The sequence below is a fragment of the Podarcis pityusensis genome (genome assembly GCF_964106645.2).
Source record: "Podarcis pityusensis genome assembly, chromosome: 17".
NCBI classification, from domain to species: Eukaryota; Metazoa; Chordata; class Lepidosauria; order Squamata; family Lacertidae; genus Podarcis; species Podarcis pityusensis.
Genome location: NC_138042.1, coordinates 381,451 through 404,465, shown reverse-complemented (window position 1 = coordinate 404,465; position 23,015 = coordinate 381,451). Strand labels below are relative to the sequence as shown.

At 43.0% G+C, this 23,015-nt stretch overlaps 1 protein-coding gene across 17 annotated transcripts in view; it reads left to right on the top strand.

Annotated features, from left to right (window-relative positions):
* LOC308466635 (methyl-CpG-binding domain protein 1-like) overlaps positions 1-23,015 on the top strand; it is a 179,418-nt gene that overhangs the window by 28,126 nt on the left and 128,277 nt on the right. For 12 of the 17 annotated variants that reach the window (XR_013980920.1, XR_013980921.1, XM_080987532.1 and 9 more), the window contains 6 exons: positions 6,387-6,437; positions 6,882-6,950; positions 7,403-7,480; positions 8,637-8,702; positions 15,492-15,548; positions 20,965-21,048. Coding sequence is in view for 15 of the 17 variants with exons in the window: in XM_080987532.1 (XP_080843658.1) it covers positions 6,387-6,437; positions 6,882-6,950; positions 7,403-7,480; positions 8,637-8,702; positions 15,492-15,548; positions 20,965-21,048 (405 nt within the window). In the remaining 2 variants the exon portion in view is untranslated. The remainder of the gene's footprint in view (positions 1-6,386; positions 6,438-6,881; positions 6,951-7,402; positions 7,481-8,636; positions 8,703-15,491; positions 15,549-20,964; positions 21,049-23,015) is intronic. The other 5 variants (XM_080987540.1, XM_080987539.1, XM_080987542.1 and 2 more) reach the window with 5 other exon arrangements.

Genomic DNA, 23,015 nt, shown 5'->3' with positions numbered 1-23,015 from the left:
GCATTCGTCTTGCGGGGCACCACTGTAAACACACACGGAGCACTGCAACATGGCTCCCTCTCCCTTTTGCATCAGACAGCAAAGAGAAAAAGAACAAAGGACAATAGTCCCATTTCACGGAACACAGTAACACAAACATCCTGTCTCTGTCACTTCCCACTCTGTAGAGTCGAAACATATACCGTCACGCAAAAGACAACAATCCTATGACTGCAATCATGGAGCAGGAATTCTAACAAAAGGAAGGAGATGGGGGCATTGGGGCGGTGGACAAAACTGTGGTTATGACGTGGTTTTATCTTAGGCAACATGCTTCTGCTGTTGCACCTTTACTGGACCACGGCAAGTTTGGGTTGACTTCTATACTGTTTTCAGAACATTTCATTGGTTTTATAGGATTGCCTTTTGTGCTTTGTTTAGAGTGCTTCCCAAGTCCTAAAAACATGCATTTTGTCAATCCAATTTCTGTGCTCTAAAGCTGTTACTGAGATAATGGTTAAATTCTCTTGGATTCTCTTTCTTTTTAGTTGTACGTTCATAAAGGCAACAGTCATGTTTCACACAATGTAGCTTGCATTCCAGTTGTGTGGTGCTTATTGAATTTATCAGGTTCCCAACTTTGAAATTAAAGTAGATGAATATTCTTTGTGGAGTAATACCATTGCCTGAGAGCTTCTGTCTTCATGATGATTATATTTTTGGGAAAAGGAAAGTGCCTTTCATTGAGCCATCCAGTGAAGTTAGTCTGCTGTTAATAGTTGTGAGATGGAAGGACTTTGAGAAGGGGCTTCGAGTGGCCTGCTTCAGAAACTTCTTCACTCTTGGAGAATGTCCCTGCCATGTAGATTTGAGTCCCAATGATATCTCATGAGTTATCCTCTTTTTTCTAGTTGACTTTCTTGTACTGTGGTTTTTAATCTTTATTTTATGTAAAAACATTACTAGGCCGCTTTTCTGGGCAATGCCCATCAAAGCAGCCTACAGCAGTAAAAATCTAATACAAAATCAACAAATGCTACCCAGAAATTCTGTGAGTAGATTATATTGCCTAGTATGAAGATCAATAGCTTGATTATTACTGATACTAAAGGAAGTTTGGGAACTGACAATCATTTTCATCAGAAAAAATAGCCTGGATGTCTGCATGATTTAGATAAACTCATCCCAACTCCCCAATTACTGTTCAATTCTGCTTCAAGGCATAGAATCATAGAGTTGGAAGGGGCCCCAAAGGTCATCCAGCCCAGCCCTCTGCTATGCAGGAATCACAGCTAAAGCATCTGTGACAGATGGCCATTCAAACTCTGCTCAAAAACCTCCAAGGAAGTAGAGCCCCCCCACCTTCTTAAATATAATTTTCACTAATTTTTTATTAATTTTTCATTAATATCACTCCAATATGGGCCACATTATTACAATGTCAAATCATACCAAATCATAATACAGTTTATAAAGCCAATTATACATTCCAAATTAAACAAATTTGGTGACTTCCCATTCTTTGATCGTCCGGAGATAATTATTCCTAGGTCCTGCGCATAGTCTCATATATAATCCAAATACAGTAATTCCGATCTTGATTCAGCAATTCCTTTCTTCTATTTTTGCAGCCACTAATGTAATGCCTTTCACTCATATTCAAAAAATCCATATCTGTTAACTTGCAAGAGGGATTTAAAGCCTGTAGTTTTCTGTGTGTAAATATTTTTCCTTTGTTCTTCCTTTCATGTTATAATCAATCATTCGTCTTCCACACTGTCTCCCTTCAAGAGCTGTTTTTTCCAACTGTGTCCGAGCAATCACCATCTTGTTTTCCTGAGCCAAAAGTATACAGTGATACTTTGGGTTACAAATGCTTCAGGTTACATACGCTTCAGGTTACAGACTCCACTAACCCAGAAATAGTACCTCAGGTTAAGAACTTTGCTTCAGGATGAGAACAGAAATTGTGTGGCGGCAGCTGGAGGCCCCATTAGCTAAAGTGGTACCTCAGGTTAAGAACAGTTTCAGGTTAAGAATGGACCTCCAGAACAAATTAAGTTCTTAACCCGAGGTACCACTGTACTGGCATCTGGCCATGGCTCCAGGCGGACATCCAGCTCTTTGTTCTTTCCATCTCTTTTAACAAGCTAATGTCTCACGAAAACAATTATAAGTCCAAACATCACAGTATTTCACACAGTCTTTCATTTGAAGAACTCCGTAGGTAGTTTCTAAAGTTTTTGTAAAGTCCCTCTTGCGTTCCATTTATAATTGTAATCCAATAGTAAACTCAATCCATTAATATCTTAAAAAACAGAAGTACTCCTGCTCATGGGAGCCACATTGGAGAGTTTCCAATTCATGCAGTTGAGATTTAGGAACCCTTTGGGGTTCCACAGGGCTCAATCCTATCCCCCTCTACATGAAACAACTGGGTGGGGTTATCTGGAGGTTTGGAGTACGTTGTCAGCTGTATGCTGATGACACTCGGCTCTATTTCTCCTTTACATCTGCAGGTGAGGCAGTGGAAATGCTGGACCAGTGTCTTACCTCAGTAATGGACTGGATGAGAGCCAACAAACTGAAGCTCAATCCAGATAAGATGGAGGCACTGTTAGTGGGTAGTTCCCTAGATAAGATGGGTGGGAGGTTGCCTGCTCTTGATAGGGTTACACTTCCTCTGAAGAAGTGGGTACATAGCTTGGGGGTATTCCTGGATCCCTTGCTGTTGCTCAAGGCTCAGGTGGCCTCCGTGCCCCTGAGTGCCTCCCATCAGCTTCAGCTGGTGGCCCAGCTATGCCCCTATCTGGACAGGGATAGCCTAACTACTGTTGCCTATGCTCTGGTAACTTCAAGGTTAGATTACTGCAATGCGTTATATGTAGGGCAGCCTCTGAAGGCAGTTCGGAAACTTCAGCTAGTGCAGAATTCTGTGGCCAGGTTGCTCACCAGAGCAAGATGGTTTGAGCATTTCATACTGATCCTGGTCCAACTTTACTGGGTACCAATTAGTTTCCAGGCCCAATTCTAGGTTTTTACCCATAAAGCCTTAAATGGCTCAGGACCGCAATACCTCAAAGACCACCTCTTTCCATGTGAACCTACCTGGACCCTGAGATCATCTCCTGAGGGCCACCTTCGTGTGCCTCCTCCTTGAGAGGTCTGGAGGGTGGCAGCACGAGAACGGGCCTTCTCTGCAGTGGCCCCCCATCTCTGGAATGCTCTCCCCAGGGAAGTTCGCCCTGCACTTTCGTTATACGCCTTTAGGCTCCAGGCAAAAACGTTCCTTTTTAACCAGGCCTTTGGTTGATTTAATTGACATCCTATGCTCTTTTAAAATGTGCGGTTTTGGGGGGGGCGGGGGGTATTGGGTTGTTTTTATTTTGATTATATAGTTTGTGGTTTTATATTTTGATTTTCTTCTGTGAACCACCCTGAGACCTCCGGGTATATGGTGGTATATAAATTCAAATAAAATAATAATAGTAATAATAGTTGCTGATATAACTGGTCCAACTTTAAAAAGCTGCTCACAAAGGCATCTAAAAGTAAAGTGGTGACAAATTCTACAGGTAGGGTAAGGATATATATTCGTTATACTAAGAGACCTCTTGAATTCATTGGATGGCTTTGAGGTGTTGGGGCATTTAATGAATAAATATTCACTCCTTATCCCCTTCTGTGGGAGTTTACAGTATGAAGCTTACATAGATGTTGCCTCAAATAACTTACAACAACAGCAACTTAGAAATGCTGGCTCACTGATCTCCCTCTTTTATTTACGGATGCTTTTATCTTCTCCAGTACTATTTGTTGTTGTTGTTTAATCGTTTAGTCATGTCCGACTCTTCGTGACCCCATGGACCAGAACACGCCAGGCACTCCTCTCTTCCACTGCCTCCCGCAGTTTAGTCAAACTCATGTTGGTAGCTTTGAGAACACTATCCAACCATCTCGTCCTCTGTCGTCCCCTTCTCCTTGTGCCCTCCATCTTTCCCAATATCAGGGTCTTTTCCAGGGAGTCTTCTCTTCTCATGAGGTGGCCAGAGTATTGGGGTACTGCTGAAATGAAGTGGCCAACATTGTGTATACTACTTGGATAAGGAAGGATCAAAGACTTAAATTGGTTGCTTTCACTTTCTACCTTCTGATATTCATAGAATCATAGAATCATAGAGTTGGAAGAGACCACAAGGGCCATCGAGTCCAACCCCCTGCCAAGCAGGAAACACCATCAGAGCACTCCTGACATATGGTTGTCAAGCCTCTGCTTAAAGACCTCCAAAGAAGGAGACTCCACCACACTCCTTGGCAGCAAATTCCACTGTCGAACAGCTCTTACTGTCAGGAAGTTCTTCCTAATGTTTAGGTGGACTCTTCTTTCTTGTAGTTTGGATCCATTGCTCCGTGTCGGCTTCTCTGGAGCAGCAGAAAACAACCTTTCTCCCTCCTCTATGTGACATCCTTTTATATATTTGAACATGGCTATCATATCACCCCTTAACCTCCTCTTCTCCAGGCTAAACATGCCCAGCTCCCTTAGCCGTTCCTCATAAGGCATCGTTTCCAGGCCTTTGACCATTTTGGTTGCCCTCCTCTGGACACGTTCCAGTTTGTCAGTGTCCTTCTTTTCTTTTCCACTTGTCTGCGGAGTGAGTTCCTCAGAAATACTGGCTTGCATTTTGAGACTTGCTGTTGCCCTGGGCAAACTGACAATGTAGCCTAATAAATTTTAAACAGTTTCCTGTAGCTGCATATTGCTGGGAAAAATCAAAGTCACAGGCAAGCTTTCTTTTGGGGAAATCTTGGGTACTGCTACTCCCCACCCCCTTGAGGAATCCTTGATAGACTATGCAGGAACCCATATGGTATAGTAACTTTTTTTACTCCATGCTTCGCTTTACTTCCAAGAATACTCAACTTCTGGATCATTTAGGATGATTTGGGATCTCCCCTTGAAATATTATTGCATACGTTGAAATTCCTGACATAACCATCAATTTGATGTGATCCATACTTGGTCTCTCTGCTCTAAGAGCAACATTAAAAAGGTAAAGGGACCCCTGACAATTAAGTCCAGTCGCAAACAACTCTGGGGTTGCGGCGCTCATCTCGCTTTAAAGGCCGAGGGAGCCGGCATTTGTCCGCTTCCGCAGACAGTTTTTCCGGGTCATGTGGCCAGCATGACTAAGCCGCTTCTGGCGAAACCAGAGCAGCGCACAGAAATGCCGTTTACCTTCCCGCGGGCAGCCTAAATATGTAGCACATGTAGAAGTACCTCTTAATACTTACAGGAATGAGCCTAACCTCCTTCCTCTCCCCATCCCAAACACACACGTTTTCCACTGTCCTCCATTGGCAAGGCCATGAGGAGACCAAAACATTCAGATTTATTAATCACAGATTAGTAGGTTGTCCAAACTTTTAATTATACCTTAATCTTAACTATGAATAGAGGAAACAATCCAATTTCATAAACTATAGTTTGAAGTAGGCTTGTTTCTATTCACCGTAAAGGTAAAGGGACCCCTGACCATTAGGTCCAGTCGCGGACGACTCTGGGGTTGCAGCGCTCATCTTGCTTTACTGGCCGAGGGAGCCAGCGTACAGCTTCTGGGTCATATGGCCAGCATGACTAAGCCGCTTCTGGCAAACCAGAGCAGCACATGGAAACGCCATTTACCTTTCTGCCGGAGCGGTACCTATTTATCTACTTGCACTGCGTGCTTTCGAACTGCTAGGTTGGCAGGAGCAGGGACCAAGCAATGGGAGTTCACCCCATTGAGGGGATTTGAACCGCCGACCTTCCAATCAGCAAGCCCTAGACTCTCAAACACAGAACCTAAAACGTCTTGGGGTGGTTCTGCTACAGCCCAGTGGCATGGTTATCACAGAATTCAGTTCCTTAACAATCCTTCCTCTTTCTTTCTTTCTTTCTTTCTTTCTTTCTTTCTTTCTTTCTTTCTTTTTGCAGTTGAAAATGCAAGGGCACTGCTTGCTGAAATCTCAGAAGCCAGAGAGGTTTTCAGGAGGAGGGGTAGAGGGTCATTGGCCTGTATAGCTCTTTGCTCTCAAACATGATTACGAAATACTTAAAATTAGATAAAACAAGGGATGATGGAAATGTGAATAATGTGTACTGTTTATACATGTTGCTGGATTCTGCTTTCCTTGATGAGAATGGTCACTTTTCATGGTCAGTGCAGAATTAACCACACCTGGAGACTGCTCTCCCATCTTCTGGGTTATCCTTCTTCTAGAAAAGGCTTTAGCTTGCTCTGTGAATATTCTGCTTGCCCTTCCTGTCACACACACTCTTGGGTTGTGTGTTTTGAGATTTGTATTGATCCTGAATGAGGTGGTGACCTGTAGCTCTGGCACTAACCATCTCTTGATCCTTTCAGAAAAAAATTCCACCCAAGAAAGATGGCTACAGCACGAAGAAGCTTACAGTAGTAAGTACCTGCTGTGTTGCCTTCTCTGGGTTTGACATCTCTTAGTTGATTCCATTCCTGTGGATGTTGTGCTCCTTTATTCCATTTATATTGCTTCATAGATTTACATGTAGCCTCTTGGTTTCTGGAAAAGCGCCTCTCTTGCCATTGGTATGTTTCCCCCTCTTGTTCAGTCATCAGTCATGGTGAGGGCCTGCAGCTTGTCAGGCTAATGTTGGGAGCAGCAGCATGCTGATCTCATGTTCCTCTTTTGATGATGGCTGTACTAGCTGGTGTGTTGCGATATGTAGCCATCAGTTGCGATATGGAGACCTTGGGCATGACTTTCTCTGGGTCTGTATTTGTTCTTGGGGAGATGTCTTGGCATCTCGTTTCCTCCTTATCCCTTGGCAAGTCTGTGCTGTGCCTGATGGCCTCTTCTGTCTCTTTCCTGCTTGACACCAGGAAGTCCTCTCCACGGAGGAGACCTTTACGCCAGCACGGCGCCGGCAGAAGAAGTCAGCACCTGTGACAGTGAGTGGTACTGAATCTGCATGCAGCTCATGATAGAGGCAAGAATGTGTGACTGCACACAGTCCCTCTGATATTGGACTCAAGTTCTCCCCCCACCTCAGATCCACATATCATGAGCCTGGGAGTGGTGTGTGTCGTAGTGGGTGTCAGAATGCCCAATTTATCAGACAGATAATGGAGAGTTCGATTTATGAACTGGGTAGACCTGGATTTAAATGCCTGCTTGGCCAGTAAGTTGGTTTTTTTGGTCAGACACATTCTCTTTGTCATCTTGGAGGGTTGTTAGGATAACCTAGGATAGCCCTCTCATTTCCTTGGATGATGGAACACAATGCTGTGTTTTTCATCAATAATCTCTTAGGATTATATGCCTGGTGTCAGAAGTCCCTTAGCTTTGTGTATGCCTTTATCTGTTCCTGTATTTCCCCCCTCTTTCCCCCTCTGCTTGCCAGGATGGGCCAGCTCCCAAGGTCCAGCGGGCCCCAAGGGGACACCACAAGAGGCTGCCAGCTGCACCACCAGCATCTGCAGTGAGTGGGGGTCAAGACATAATGGAGTGTAATTTTTCAGTCCTGGCTGAGCTGATATGATTGGAAGGCCTGCAGAATGTCGGCATGTGCTTGCCTGGTCTCCCATTCCCTGCTCATTTGGGATATTAATAATAGGGGGGAGAATCGTCAAACCTACTGCTAGCTGGTCACTGCCATCACATTATTCACTGAGAGACTGAAATGCAGTTTACAGTAAAGCAGGTTTGGCTACGCTGTCCATAATCTGCAAGTGTGGTGTGCTGTGGCTTCCTCCAACTGGATCTTCATGAAAGAATGAAAGCAAATGTGGCCAATCATCTTTTGGCGGAGTGTGCTGCAGGTTGAGCCCTAAAGATCATGGTGATATGCTAGTGCCTGCTGCATTAAACATGTGCCTCTTCTGATTCTGGTTAGTTATATTCCTAGAGTGCTGAGCTGGAGACTAGGCCCTGGCACAAGCACTGAAGGGGCAGGCAGAAGTGCAGGCTTGCAAGTAGAGGTGAGCATAAAATTGTTGGAAGGGACCCTAAGAGCCATCTAGTCCATTCCCCTGCAATGCAGGAATTTCAACTAGATCATACCCGACAGATGGCCATCCAGCCTCTGCTTTAAAAACCTCGAAGAAGGAACGTCTCCCACTTCTCGTGAGAGTCTATTCCACTATTCTTCAGCTCTGACTGTTGGAAAGTTCTTCCTGATGTTTAGTCGGAATCTCCAAGTTATAGCAACCAAGTACACTAAGAATCTGTGCATTGTTAGCATACTTGGTTGCTATAACTGGGAATAGGAGGAACTGAGGAATTTATGGATTAGAATAGTCCTAGAAGCAGGAAGATGGAGTCAAAAAGCCGAGGGAAAATAGGCACAATTTTAAGCTCAAGACGCAGTCCAGAAACACCTGGATCTTCCTTGTATCTTGCCTGCATTAGGCCTTCATTTGAGGCTCTTGGTTTTTCGTGCCCCAAGACTGATATGAGATGCAACATACATCTCTTGAGTTTCCCTTTCTGCAGCACAATCTTCCTCCTTTGAAAGAGGTGCCCTGTTGTCTCTTCTTTCTCCTGGACTGAGCTTTTGGCTGGGTCTGCCTCTGATGACTCTGAATATGTGGGGATATCTTCACTCTTTCTCCTTTCTTCCTTTCTTTGGCTGCCAGGATGGGCCCCTTCCCAAGGCCCAGCTTGCTGCAAGCTGCCATTGTCGAAAGCGCTCTGCTACCACAGTAAGTGGCTTGATGCTGGATCCTACAAAGATGTTTTTGTTGCAGCACAAGTTTTTGTGGGTCATGTGGGTATTCTGTGGGAGCAAAAGATGGAGCAGCTCCCATGTGAAGAAAGGTTGCAGCGTTTGGGCCTTTTTAGTTTAGAGAAAAGGTGAGTAATGGGTAACGTGACAGAAGTTTATAAAATTAAACGTGGCATAGAAAAAGTGGATAGAGAAAGCTTTTTCTCACTCTCGGGGACCTCCAGTGAAGCCGAATGTTGGAAGATTCAGGACAGAGTAAAAGAAAGTACTTATGCACACAGTACATAGTCAAACTGGAATTCACTTCCACAGGAATCACTGGTGGCCACCAACGTACAGTGGTGCCTTGCAAGACGAAATTAATCCGTTCCGCAAGTCTCTTCGTCTTGCGGTTTTTTCGTCTTGCGAAGCACGGCTATTAGCGGCTGTTAACGGCTTAGCGGCTTTAAGAAAAAGGAAACAAACTTGCAAGAACTCGCAAGACGTTTCGTCTTGCGAAGCAAGCCCATAGGGAAATTCGTCTTGCGGAACGACTCAAAAAACGGAAAACTCTTTCGTCTAGCGAGTTTTTCATCTTGCGAGGCATTCGTCTTGCGGGGCACCACTGTAGATGGCTTTGAAAGAGGATTAGACAAGTTCAGGGAGGAGGAGGAGAGGGCCAAGATGGCTGTAGTCTCCTTCCACAGTCAGAGGCAGTAACACTCTGAAGACCAGTTGCTGGGAATCTTAGGAGGGGAGAAGGTCACTGCGTCCTGCTTCCAGGTTTTCCACAGGCATCTGGTTGGCCACTGGGAGAATAGGATGCTGGACTAAATGGGCTGTGGGTCTGATCCTGCAGGCTCCTCTTACATCCATAAGACATGTTTCACCACCATATGTCAATAAAAGTAAAATACTTGGGTCGAGGTGCAGTTAATAGGCATATTGTGTTTCTTCTCTGATGCTGTCTCTGCCAAGGGGTGCATAACGTGTCTGCATTGACTTATAGACATGAGCACACTGGATTTTGGCTGTAGGCATATATGTGTGTTAACAGCAATACCCATGCTGAGTACCGTATTTTTCGCTCTATAACACACACCCGACCATAACACGCACGTAGTTTTTAGAGGAGGAAAATCTGTAGGCATGCCACCCGTAGGCATTCCCTCCATAACACGCACAGACATTTCCCCTTACTTTCTAGGAGGAAAAAAGTGAGTGTTATGGTGCAAAAAATACGGTACTTCCCATATGGGCATATTCTGATAATCCTCACACTTATGCCATCCCTACTGTCCTAATTTTAAGCTTTACTTGGGTATTTGAATCCAGGCTTTGACCAGCTTGTTAGCTATTTGGCTGATCTTTCTGCTGAGAGTGTGGGGAAATGCTCTTTGCCAATGAGCTTGGGATGAATTCCACTACAAATGACTTCCAGTTGCAGAAATTTAGGGAGTTTGTGTGTCAGATTGACCTTAAAGTTTTGCAGAGCATGCAGACTGAGTTGTTTGGTTTGGATGGCTTTTATCCTGCATCCTTCTGATATTGGTCCCACAAACATTTCATGTGGTTGCCTCTTGGGAATGGGCACAACTGTGATTGAATCTCTTTGCAAATGATCTGAATTTGACCAAGTTAGGAGACTTCCGGGTTAGTGCCTCCGGCAATGGTGGAATCGGGAGGAATTTGCCCCGTGGGAATTTGGGTCTGTACCGCCACGGCGAAGGCGGAGACCCGTAAAAATCACAGGCAGGAGAAGCCTGTGAACGTGGGATTCAGCGGGCACCTTTTGCGCCTCCCCTACTCGTGGGGAAACCCGGTTTCGGGGATCCGGAGTGACGTGGGGTGAGCGGCGCGGTGCTTCGAATCGTCTGCTTCTTCCATGGAGCGAAGCCGCATAGCTGTTGCCGGAGAGCACTGACTTTTTTCTGTGGACAATTTGACTCTAAAGTAATTACCCGTGAGTAGAGCTGAAGTGGGAGAATTGGATTTTTAAACGTTTAATTTGGCATCGAAACGGGGAGGTTCAATACAGGAAGTCCGCCTCCCCTTTTGTAAATAAACTAAAGCAATGAGCCTGCAAGCTGAAGTCTTGGAAAGCCTTTTGTAAAAAGACTAAATCTCCATCGTCAAAGAACTAAACCCCCCCTTTGGAGACAGGAGAAGAGGGGGGGAAGTGGTGGACTGAATATGCCTGTAGGAGAGAGTCAAGAGAGTTAAAATACCGCCGCTCAGACCCTGGAAACGGGCTGCTAGCAGGATCGATGTCTTTTGGAATGTTCATTGACAGCGTTTAGAACGTTCATTGACAGGTAGCTAAACAAGAGAATACATTGTTTCTACTGTCTCCGGCTGTTTTGTTTTTTTTAAAAAAAGGAGTAAAAGTAACTGAAAACTGAAACTAACTTTGGATTATTAGAACATTGTTTAAAAGAGGACAGTACTGACTAATACAAATAGAAACTGTTTTCCCCTAGTGGAAGCTTTTGAAATTGGTTGCTCTACAGGAGCTGGGCTAGGGGAATTTCCAGCTGCAAGGTTAAAAATTGTGAGACTCTGGGATTGACCTTGAATCTCTTAAGTGTTATGGCAAATGGAAAGGAAAAAACAGATGGAATGTCGACAGAAGAGGCCTTAGCGGTCGTATTAGTGAAAATAAATGATTCGCTGGAACAGCTTCACAAGAAAACAGACGCGATAAATGTGAAAGTGGATGCTGCAAATATTAAAATAGACTTAATTGTAGAAAGTTTAAATAATCTGGGACAAAAGGTGAATACCAATACAGAAACCATCCAGAAACTGATACAGGAATCTACTTTGATACGGCAAACTGCGGATGAAGTCAAGGAGAAAACCCTTGCTGCTGAATGTAAAGCAATAAAACTGGAGAGAGAGAGAGAGTCCCATCCATACAAGGACAACTTGATGAACATAAGCTGACATTTGTTATGATTGAACTTAAAGAGAAACAGATGAATTTGAGGATCAGAGCCCTACCTGAGGAAAAGGAAAGCTTGACAGAGTTTCAGGAGGAGACAGGACTAACATCAGTTGAGAAAGAGAGGTATTTGGGGGTTAGTATGACCGCCAGAAATGTGAATTTATTCAAGGATAACTGTGAAGGACGTTGGATTGAAGAGAAGGGGGATTTGGAAATATGGACAAATCTGAAGTTGTTATTGTTGGGCCGAGTTGCTGTGGTGGGGATGAGGGTTGCTGTGTTGTTGGGGATGTTGCTTTTGTTTCAAACATTGCAAGCTTTGGATGGGATGGATTGTTTCAGGAGGTGGCAGAGGGACGTCTCTAGATTTGTTTGGCAGGGCAGGAAGCCTCGAGTAAAATTTAAGATCTTGACGGATGCCAAAGAAGGAGGTGGACTTGCCCTGCCAGACCCTTAAACTTTGTTGTGAACCATCTGCTTTTTGCTGGCTGAGAGAATGGCTGCTTCTTGAAAGCACTGAAGTGTTGGATAATGGCAGATGAAGTTGATGGACTACAGTGGTGCCCCGCAAGACGAATGCCTCGCAAGACGAAAAACCCGCTAGACGAAAGGGTTTTCTGTTTTCGATGCGCTTCGCAGGACGAATTTCCCTATGGGCTTGCTTCGCAGGACGAAAATGTCTTGCGAGTCTTGAGATTGTTTTCGCTCCCCCCCCTTTTTCTAAGCTGCTAAGCCGCTAATAGCCTTTTAGCCGCTAAGCTGCTAAGCCTTTAATAGCCGCTAAACCGCTAATAGCGCTAATCCGCTAAGCCGCTAATAGGGTTGCTTCGCAAGACGAAAAAACCGCTAGACGAAGAGACTCGCGGAACGGATTAATTTCGTCTTGCGAGGCACCACTGTATATGGAATTGGCGGAAATGACTGGCAAGATCCAAGACCAGGGAGAAGAGTCGGGGAAAGAAGACTGGAAAAAGTTTAAAGACTATTTATAGAAATATTGTAAAATTAATGAATGTTAGAAGAATGTTGGAATGAAGTTATATGGCTTTAGTAGAAATGTTATAAGGAATTAAGTATAAATAGACTTCCGGGTCAGCGCCATCGGTGAATGGCGGAGTTCCTCCGACTGGAGGAACGGTCTCCGTGGAAGCAGGGGTTTCCTGCCGCGGCGAAGGCGGGGGCCCATTAGAAATCCCAGGCGGGAGAAGCCTGGGAACGTGGGGTTCGGCAGAGCACCAAAAGCGCCTCCCCTACTCACGAGGAAACCCTTTTTCGGGGCTCCGGAGTGAAGCGGGGGGAGCAGCGCGGTGCTGCGAACTGATTGCTACTTCCATGGAGGGAAGCCGCGCAGCCATCGCCGGAGAGCGCTGACTTTTTCCTGATGACATTTGGACTTTAAATCAAGTACCCGTGAGTAAAAACGGAGAATTGGACTAAGAAATTTTTAAAATTATGAAATTAGGCACGAAGCGGGAATGGCGCAAACAGGAAGTCCGCCTCCCGTCCTTGTATACAGTTTAAAGCAAAGATCTTGTAACCTAACAGCCTGAAAAGCTCTTTTAAAGTTGGAAATTTCCTGCACCCATAACCAACAAAACCCCCTTGGAAGCAGGAGAGGGGGGGGGATTTGACAGCTTAATCCTGCAGGAAGTAAGAAAAGGAACGTAAGTTTCCACCGTCCCAAACCTGGGGACGGGGTGTCGGGACAGAAATTGTTTGAGACGTCCATTGATTGAAAGTGGAGCACTTTTGACAGATAGTTAAAAAGGAAAAAAAGAAACAAATTAACTTCAACGCTACCTTCTGCATTTTTGCTGTTTAAGGAAACAAAGTATTTGAAATTGAAAGGACTTGAAATTGAAAGCAACTTTCTTTGTTGGATACTTAAAAAAAAAAAAATGGCTACAATCAGAAATTGTGTCCTCTAGAGGGAGCCTGCCAGTTTGCGGTTGCAGTTTGCATATGTGAGATTTGGATCGTGGGAACAGCTGTTTGACCTTGTTCTGGAATAGAAATGTTTTGGCAGGAAAGTTTGGTGTCTGCCCTTGGTAGGACTAATGTCTTGCTGGAGCAGCTGCACGAGAAAGTGAGTCTGATGAATGAAAAACTGGATTTTATGAGTGCTGTGGCCAACCAACATGATTCAACAGGGAATAAGAATGAACCTGGTTTGATAAGGCAAGTCCAAGGGCAGATGGAGGAGGAAGAGGCAGTAGCTATTTCTTATACAACACAAATGGAAAGACCCAAAGTTCTGCAGGAAAAAGAGCTACTGCGTTGGAAGATTGATTTTGGGGAGTGCTGGGAAGCATTTGAAGTTAAGGAAGTTTTTAACTCTAGTGTGACTGTGAAACAGGTGAATAACCATCTTTTGGATATATATTTTTTGGATTATAAAGAAGAAGATTGGGAGTGGGACTCGGGGGAAGGGTACAATATAATGAAGAAAAGTAGAAATTATTACTGGATGGAACCCTCTGGAGACCCACTCCCTCAGAGACCAACAATAGACAAAGAACTGTGTAAGCACAAACAAGAACAAAAAAAATTGTAGAAGGGGCCTAGAAGAGATTTAAGGGCCTCGGATATCAGAACACCAGATTGATGGACTATGTAACGGACAGAAAGGACTGACATGACTGAAACCAGGAAGATGGGACGCTGGATGAAAATTATAGAAATTTTTATGTTAATTTTGGAATCAGATTATTATTAATGAAATTTGTCTAATATTAATGAAATTTGAGGGAATATGCTGGAAAGGAATCAAATTGGCTTTAGTAGAAATGATTTTAAGGAGAAATGTAGGAATGTGATGTGATTTTGAAATTTTAAGATTTTTAAGATAAGATAAGGTTAAAGAATAAGGCAAATTGAATAACAGATTATATTAAAAGAGGGAAAGGCCATGTTGATTAGCAAATAAGATAGATTGTGAAGATTAATTATTTAAATTAAAATTGAGAAATATGGGAAGAATTTGCTGAAATAACGAATTAAATTAGAATACAAAGAGGGAGGCGTGAGGAGGTTCGAGAACCAAGCAAATGAAAAGTTGAAATTTGAGATGTATAATTTCTTTTTTCTTTTTCTTTCTTATTTTATTATCTATTCTTTTTTCTTTTTTGGGCTAGGGTTGGGGATTTTTTATGTATTGATGAAAATTTGAATAAATATTAATAAAAAAAAAAAAAAGTAAATGAGTAGGTGAATTGAGTCAGCATTAGGTCTCTGGCCGGATGGCTAGAAAAAGAAAAAGATTATGCTGCTTTATTTGTTTTCTTTCTTAATGACCAGTGTAAGGTTTCTGTAAATAATAAAGACTCTGAGAAACAGAAAAAAAAAAAAGGAATTAAGTATAAATAGATTAATAGAAAATTAAAGGAAAAAATAAGGCAAGAATGTGTTAAGATAATTATAGGATAGAAAACAGAGGAAGATGGAAAGGAATTGCTGAAACAATTAATAGAAGTGGAATACAAAAAGGGAGGTGTGAGGAGGTCGTTGGAAATAAGCGAATGAAAGATAAGATATTGAAAATGTTTGAGGTGTTTTTAAATTGTTTTTGTTTTTGTTTTGTTTTATATGTAGTGCTTTTGTATTGTATTTGTATTGTTCTTTTTTTTCTTTTTTTGTTTGTAGTGTTGTGTTGAAACTGTTTGAAAAGTAATAAATATCATTTTTTTAAAAAAATATGAATTTGACCAAGTTAGGGAAGCCAGTTCAATCATGCCTCTCCTGTATTTCTCTCAGCTCTTCTCTACTAATTTCATGGGAATTTCCAAATGCAGAACATTTCTGTTTACTCACCGCACCACCTCTTTGTCTCCCTTTTTCTAGAAATGGAAACCTACCATGGAACGGGATCCTGGAGGCATCCCTACAGTAAGACAAAGGGTAAGTAGGCAACAGGGAGCTATGTCTTACACAGTATAACGGCATTAACAGTCAGCAATATCACCTTGGAAAGTATCTTACACAAGTCTAGAGCAACCTGCATACATTATTCTGTTTGAATACTGTGTCCAGTTCTGGGCACCACAATTTAAGAAGGATGTTGGCAAGCTTGAACGTGTGCAGAGGAGGGCAACCAGGATGATCAAGGGTCTGGAAACCGAGCCTTATGAGGAGCGGTTGAAGGAGCTAGGTCTGTTTAGCCTGGAAAAGAGGAGACTGAGAGGAGATATGACAGCCATCTTCAAATATCTGAAGGGCTGTCATGGAAGAGGGAACAAACCTGTTTTGCCCTGCTCCAGAGGCTAGGACCCAAACCAGTGTTTAAATACGATGACCATATTCAAATATCTCAGAAGTTGTTCTGGAGGGTAGGACTTGAACAAATGACTTTAAGTTACAAGAAAGGAGATTCCGGCTAAATATCAAGAAGAACTTTCTGACAGTAAGAGTTGTTTGACAGTGGAAGAGTCTCCCTCGGGAGGTTTTTAAGCAGAGGTTGGGTGGCCATCTGTCATGGATGCTTTACGTGAGATTCCTGCATTGCAGGGGGTTGAATTAAATGACGCTTGGGGTCCCTTCCAACTCTACAGTTCTGTGACATACACACATGCTCTAAATTAGTTGTTGTTGTTGTTGTTGTTAAAGATTGTACTTTCTTGAAGCAGAAGGCTTTTGTCTCTAAAAGGGCTGGGAAGCAACAGAAAGACAAACCCTAAATGTAGACTTCCCATTTCAGTTATTATTTTCCATGTTCATTGCTCACTCTGGTTGGGGTCAGTGAGTGCATGCCACTTCTTTGTTGTTTGTTTCTTTGGTGAATATTTATTCTGAAGTAGTAGCCCGGGTTTTACTTTGTTAGGATTCTGGCCGAGTCATATCAGTTGCGTACCTTGTTCCTTTGTGAGATGAAGATAACACTATGCAGAAGGTTCATCTTCAAACAGACTCTTAGTCTCTGTGATTATCCAGGGGTGATTTTGAACCAGCCACGGATTGACGCAAGTCAACCTGTCACTGCTCAGAGGTCAACAGTCAGGTAGAGGTAGGTTCTGCTGTCTGATAAATGAGGAGGAAGGGTAGGAGGGAGAGACTTTAACAATTAAAACTGGAATAGGTGAGGCTTGTAATTTTTATGTGAAAGCCTTTTAAGAAAAAGTGCATTTGGGGCATTGATTCAGAGGCAAGAGGGATATGTCTAGGACAGGTCATCCTACACCAGTTTGGTACCCTCCCATCAGTCTCAGCCAGCAAGGCCATGACTGATAGGAGTTGTAGTCCAAAATCTGGGGGGCACCAGCTTGGTGAAGGTTGGTCTATGTAGTTAAGGGGAGGTGCTTACAGCTTGGGGAGCTTATAAGTTCTCACAAACAAGTTTTTGTTTTGAGGGTGTTTGCTAAGTTTTTACAATACCAAATTCTTGTCTAAACAGTAGATGGATGGGGAACTTTCCCAAGGGCAAAGGGACGATAATCTTAAATTCAGATTGGTTGGGGTACAGATCACTAACAGTGATTTGTTGAATGAATAAACTTTATTATAGTCACAGACCAGAATAAGAGAAACATATGAATAAAATAGCAGTTCAGATTTAAACAGGTGATTGTTAAATCAAATAAGAACAAGGAAACAAGCATAGGATAAAACATGTGAATAGAGTACAGGCTAGATAATTGAGGAATAAGAACTGATAATTAAAACAGATAAGGACTAAAAGACATACAGTTAAAACAACTATAAGGGGTGGAGCTTAGGGGAATAGCGGTCTTGCAATATGGGCCTTCAGTTTAAGACTGGTTTGTAGCACAAACCATCCTTCAGCGAATATCCATCATGGCAGTGCAAAACCTAGCAACTGAGTATGTAACATCTGGGTTTTCATCCTGGAGTAGTAGGGAGATGTTGAGTTGTTCTGTATGTCCTGGGAATTTGTGCAGGATAGGCAGGATAAACCTGGCTCGTATGTCTATATAGTACTGGCAATGGGAAAAGGCATTTCCCGTTGTTTCCTGCTGCCCAGAGCCACAGGGGCATTTCCTCTCCTCGTATGGTGGCTTCCTATTACGGCCTTCTTGAATGGCTGAGGGGAGGGCCTGACAACAGGCCAGAGTGAAGGCCCCACACTGTTTGGGATTTCAAGGTTGGTTATATATGGCATTTGGGAGGTGAGGTATCTACTGGTTTCACTGATTAGAAATTTTGGGGACCTGGCTAGGTCTGCTTGACATTCTGTGTCTTCCACATGCTGTTTAATGTTTGTTTGTTTTTTTAGCTTGTTCATGCCCTATGTCAAGTAAAATCTGTGGGTTGAAGCCTAGAGTAGTTATATTTTTCACTGCTTGTTTCCATGTTGATTGGAAATCATCCTTAATATGTTAGAAGGATGCTGGAATGAAGTTATGTGGCTTTAGCAGAAATGTTATAAAGAATTAAGCAAAAACAGATTGTTAATGGGCCAAAGTGGAAAATTTAAGGTTAGATTGTGTTAAGATAAATTATAGAACAAAAATTGAGGAAGTTGGAAAGGATTTGCTGAAATAGCTAATTGAACTAGAATACAAAAAAGGGAGGTGTGAGGAGGTCGATGAAACAAGTAATTGAAAGGTAAAGATATGGAAATATTGGATGTGTTTTTAAATGTTTTTGTTTTTCTTGTTTTGCTTTATTGTTTTTTGTTTTTCTTTTTATTTCTGATGTATTGTAAGGTATTGTTTTGTTTTGTTTAATTTTTAATTGTTTCTTTCTTCTTTTTTCTGTAACTATTAAACCTCTAATAAATATCATTAAAAAAGAAAAGAAAAAAGGAAATCATCCTTAATAGTCAGGGGAGCAAGGCCGCTCAGGAAGAAAGATAGTCTCAACCAGTAATTAAAAGTGGCGAGCCACACTCTGGCCTCGATTCTCATGGATCCAGTTTCAAGACATATGGTAGCATTGGAGACGTGTTTAGGCGCTTGTAGAGCAGATCTTAAGAATTTGGATTGTATCAATTATAGTGGTGCGTAGTTGGCAGAGGGACCTAATTAGGCACTGTATAACAGCTGTGCAATCGATTTAGCCTCAAACAGTTTGAGGGCTGCAGGTATATAGTGTCCACCTTTGGTCCTGAGGTACTTGAGGATATAGCATTTGCGCTTCTCTGGGCATTCCCTGCAAAGTAGTCGCCATGGGCTTTTGAAGCAAGTGACCTTCTCAATCTTGTGACCATTGATGTACCATGCATGTGGTTTGGGCCTCTTGGCAAAAACCATAATTTTGGTTTTCTGGTAATTGAGTTCCAATTGGCTCTCCTTGCAATATGTTGCCAGTGTTTTCATGGCCCTTTTAAGGCCTCATCAGTGTTCTTGAGAGGATTGCTGCGTCATCTGCGTAAAGCAGCACCAGTGATTTGCTAGGATCCTCCCTACCCACTTGAAGACTTTTGTTTGTTTTCTGCTTGTTTTATTCTAGAAAATCTCTTAAGGAGATTTAGGAGATAAAATAGCTCATGCAGAAAATGCCAGTGGAAGTGAAATGTCCCAGTTCTTGATCATTGCATCTGAAAGCAAGCAGAGGGCTGCCACAGATTCAGAACAATATTTTGTGAGTGGAGTTATAGAAGCCTTTATTTAAAAAGAATGGAAAAATGCCTTCCTTAAGAGGACAGAGAAGGAAAGGATCATAGGTTGGTTTGCACTGTGGACCTTTAATTTGTGGTCCACTTGCTGTATTGCCCCAATTTTCTTGGGTTCTCTTTTCAAAGACACATTCTTGAAAAGGCATATGTAGCTGGCTCATAAAGGCTACAGCTATAACTCATTCTCTAATAAGGTGCCCAGCAGCCCCTGCTGAGCATGGTCCTTCCTGGGTGAAACTGTCATTGGCCTCCTGGTCCACGAAGCTGGGTGGCCCCTCTGAGCAGTCTTATCTGCCCTTTTTGAAATTCACGTCAAAATGTCACGGAATTTCCCACACAGTGGTACCTTGGTTTTATAACAGCTTAGTTTATAAACAACTTGGAAATAGTAAATTGCAAACCAGGAAGTAGGTGTTTCGGTTTGTGAACTTTGCCTCGGAATTAAAACATGTTCCGCTACCTGTTGAGTCTGTTCCATTTCTAAATTGAGTCCTCCTGCTGCTGATTGGAGGCTTCCTGCTGAGTCTGTCAGCTGCTGTGTCCCATGCAACACAAAGTTGATATTTGGAGCTTTTTTCCCATTTTTGTTTGTGTGACTTTTTCGTGGCTATGGCTTGTGACTTTGTTTTTGTGACTCTGTGGAACCCAGTTCAGCTACTGATTGATTGTGTGACTGTGGAAATGGATAAAAGCTCTGTCCCCTCCAAACAATGACTATCATCAGTGCAGGTTAGGGAAAAAAATTAATTTTAATTTTTATCATCTACAATACTGTCTTATTTGCTTTCATTTTATGGATCAATGGTCTTGTTAGAAAGTAAAATTAATGTTAAATTGCTGTTTTAGGGGTTGTTTTTAAAAGCCTGGGATTAATCCATTTTACATTATTTTCTTCGGGAAAGCACGCCTTGGTTTTAGAACGCTTTGGTTTTAGAATGGGCTTCTGGAACGGATTAATTTTGGGACCCAAGGTACCACTGTATTCCCCTAAATCAGTCAGCACTTGATGATTTAACTGGAAATAAGGCTTAGTCTGTGTGAGTAACTGTATCAAGACTCAGTTGGTCCAAAGCAGGGTTCGGCAACCTAAGGCCCATGGGCCACAAGCAGCCCATGGGGGTAATTTAACTGGCCCATGGACCCAGCCGCCCGCTCGAGGACCCCCGCTGCCCACTCGGTCGGCTTCCGTGTGCCGCACTAAACGGGCGTGGAGCAGAGCGGGGACTACCTTCCACAACGCTGGAAGTTCCTGCAGCCAATGGGAAGCGAAGCTGCACACGCCTGAAATAACGTTTGCGCACGCACGCATGCACGCACACTCTGGTCCACCATGGCGTTTGCGGGGCTGTGAACTGGCCCAAGCCACAAAAACCTTGCCAACTCCTGGTCCAAAGTTTATAGATAGTGTGCTTTTGCTCCTGGAGAATACTCCTTTCTGTATTGCAAGGGATACACACTGTATCATACTTGGTGCAAATACTAAAGTGAGTTGAAATCATGGTGTTGCACACTGTCTTTTCTACCTGGGGTCCTGCTCCCTGATTAGCACCAACCCGACTCATTTGGGAAAGCTCTGACATGTCACGTGGGGCTGAGCCTCAGCAGGGGATGAGGTGCCTGAAAGTCTTGCATAGGTAAAAGAATACTGCAGCATTTCCCAACATGTAAACTTCTTTGTGGGAACAACTGAGACTAGAAGGGTCTCCTTGACCACCCCAACTCACGTGGGTTTCTTCTTAACAGAAGAAGCAGTTAGGAGCAGTGAAGGAAAGGAAGAAACCTGGTCGTCCCCCCAAGCATCCCACTGCCCAGCTGAAGAACAATGTGGTAAGCATATGGCTTTTCTGCATGGGGGTCTCTGGGATGTGGTTCAGCTACAATTTATTTCTACAGCCATTTGAGAAAGTGATTTGAAGCACATTTTCTTCTAAGATCTTAATCAGTGTACAGGTGCCCAAAGTTGTGTGGTGTGTGTATCACAAATGGAGACCTACATTTCCTTCCCCCTTCTCTCATCATGTGATGGGAATCAGTGGAGTCCACCCAGAAGTCTGCACTCCCAAGTGGAATGGAAAACATTAACTGTGTTGGGAGCTGATGAAGCCTTGGAAATTGAATCAGGAAGGGGAGGGATTGTGAGGGCTTTAGCAGCCCACCCTGTCCACCCCCATGGATGTGTCGCAATCTGAAAATACAGTGGTACCTCGGGTTACATATGCTTCAGGTTACAGACTCTGCTAACCCAGAAATATTACGTCGGGTTAAGAACTTTGCTTCAGGATGAGAACAGAAATTGCGTGGTGGCGGCACGGCATCAGCAGGAGACCCCATTAGCTAAAGTGGTGCTTCAGGTTAAGAACAGTTTCAGGTTAAGAACAGACCTCCAAAACGAATTAAGTACTTAACCCGAGGTACCACTGTAGTTTGAAAAGCTAAATCAGCTATGTGCCCAGGAAAGAAGTAGAGAGAGCAATAAGCAACTTGAAATCTAATTAGCATTTAATGAGACTGCAGTGCGTGTTATTTGGGAAACTCGCTTCTATTATTATTATTATTATTATTATTATTAAATTTTATTATTTTCAATTAATTCACATTACATGTTAATTGCCATACACCTTCATCATTGTACATAACATGAATATATTATTTCTGCAAATTCCCCACATCTAACCCTGCAACCACCTCCCCTTATACCCAAATGCCCATGTGACTTCCTTCAACCACATGTTTGATATCCAACTTATTACTTAATTACTTATTTTTAAAAAACCTGCAAAGTGGTTTACCAAAACAAAAAACAAAAAAACACCAAAGCAGTAAAATCAAGAAAAATTAACAATCCTACTTTAAAACATACAAAACATTAAGATTAAAATTGCTTCAACTTCCTAAGCATCTAGGTATGCTTGCCTAAAGAAGAATGCTTTTAGCAGTTGCCCGAAAAGAGTCTAGTAAGGCATGTGCTTTATTGCAATAGGCGGGGAATTCCAAAGTGCAGGTGCTGCCACGCTAAACAATGCAGTACAGATATTATGTGGAACGTGTAGTAGTGCTTGAAACAACTGAAGAGGAGGTTTTATTTATTGTGATTTCACCATGCTCTGTATTATCTGAAAAGGAAAACATTTATTTAAAAAACCGGACTGCACAGCAGCAATCTACTCGCCTTTGAGTCTCATCATGATCAGTGGGACTTATTCCCAAGCCAATGGTGCATAAGATGGGCTGCTATCCTTTGCACCCCTTGCGTCCAACTTGTACCTAAAGCTCTGCACAAACCTGCACCAGAGAATTGTAGGGTTGGAAGGGATCCCTGAGTGTCATCGAGGGGCAATGCAGGAATCTCAACTAGACCATCCCTGACCGATGGCCACCCGTGTCCTGTTTTTCCCCCTCAGCCAGGACACACAACAACAGAGACTGGAGGTGGGGGGAAAGATAAATTTTGACAATGGGGCAGATTTGTCAGGCACATGCAGGGCCAGCTTGAAGACTTTACACAGAGAGGAACCCCACCCGCATGTAACGTAACAAGCAGGGAGCCAGCTCAGATAGAGAGAAAGACATGGGGGGGGGGACGAAAGAGTACCAAAGTCTGTCTATGGCACTAGGGCTCTGGGATGCAGCCAGAGCTCTGGGACCACCCTCCCTAAAATATTTACCACCATCATCATCATCATCCTTTTTATTCGACCGTCAGTCAGAAAAAAGTACATTTTGTCAATACACAGTTAAAAACATCCAGGAAGATTTTAAAACTTAGCCAACACTAAAATGGGCTAAACAGATAG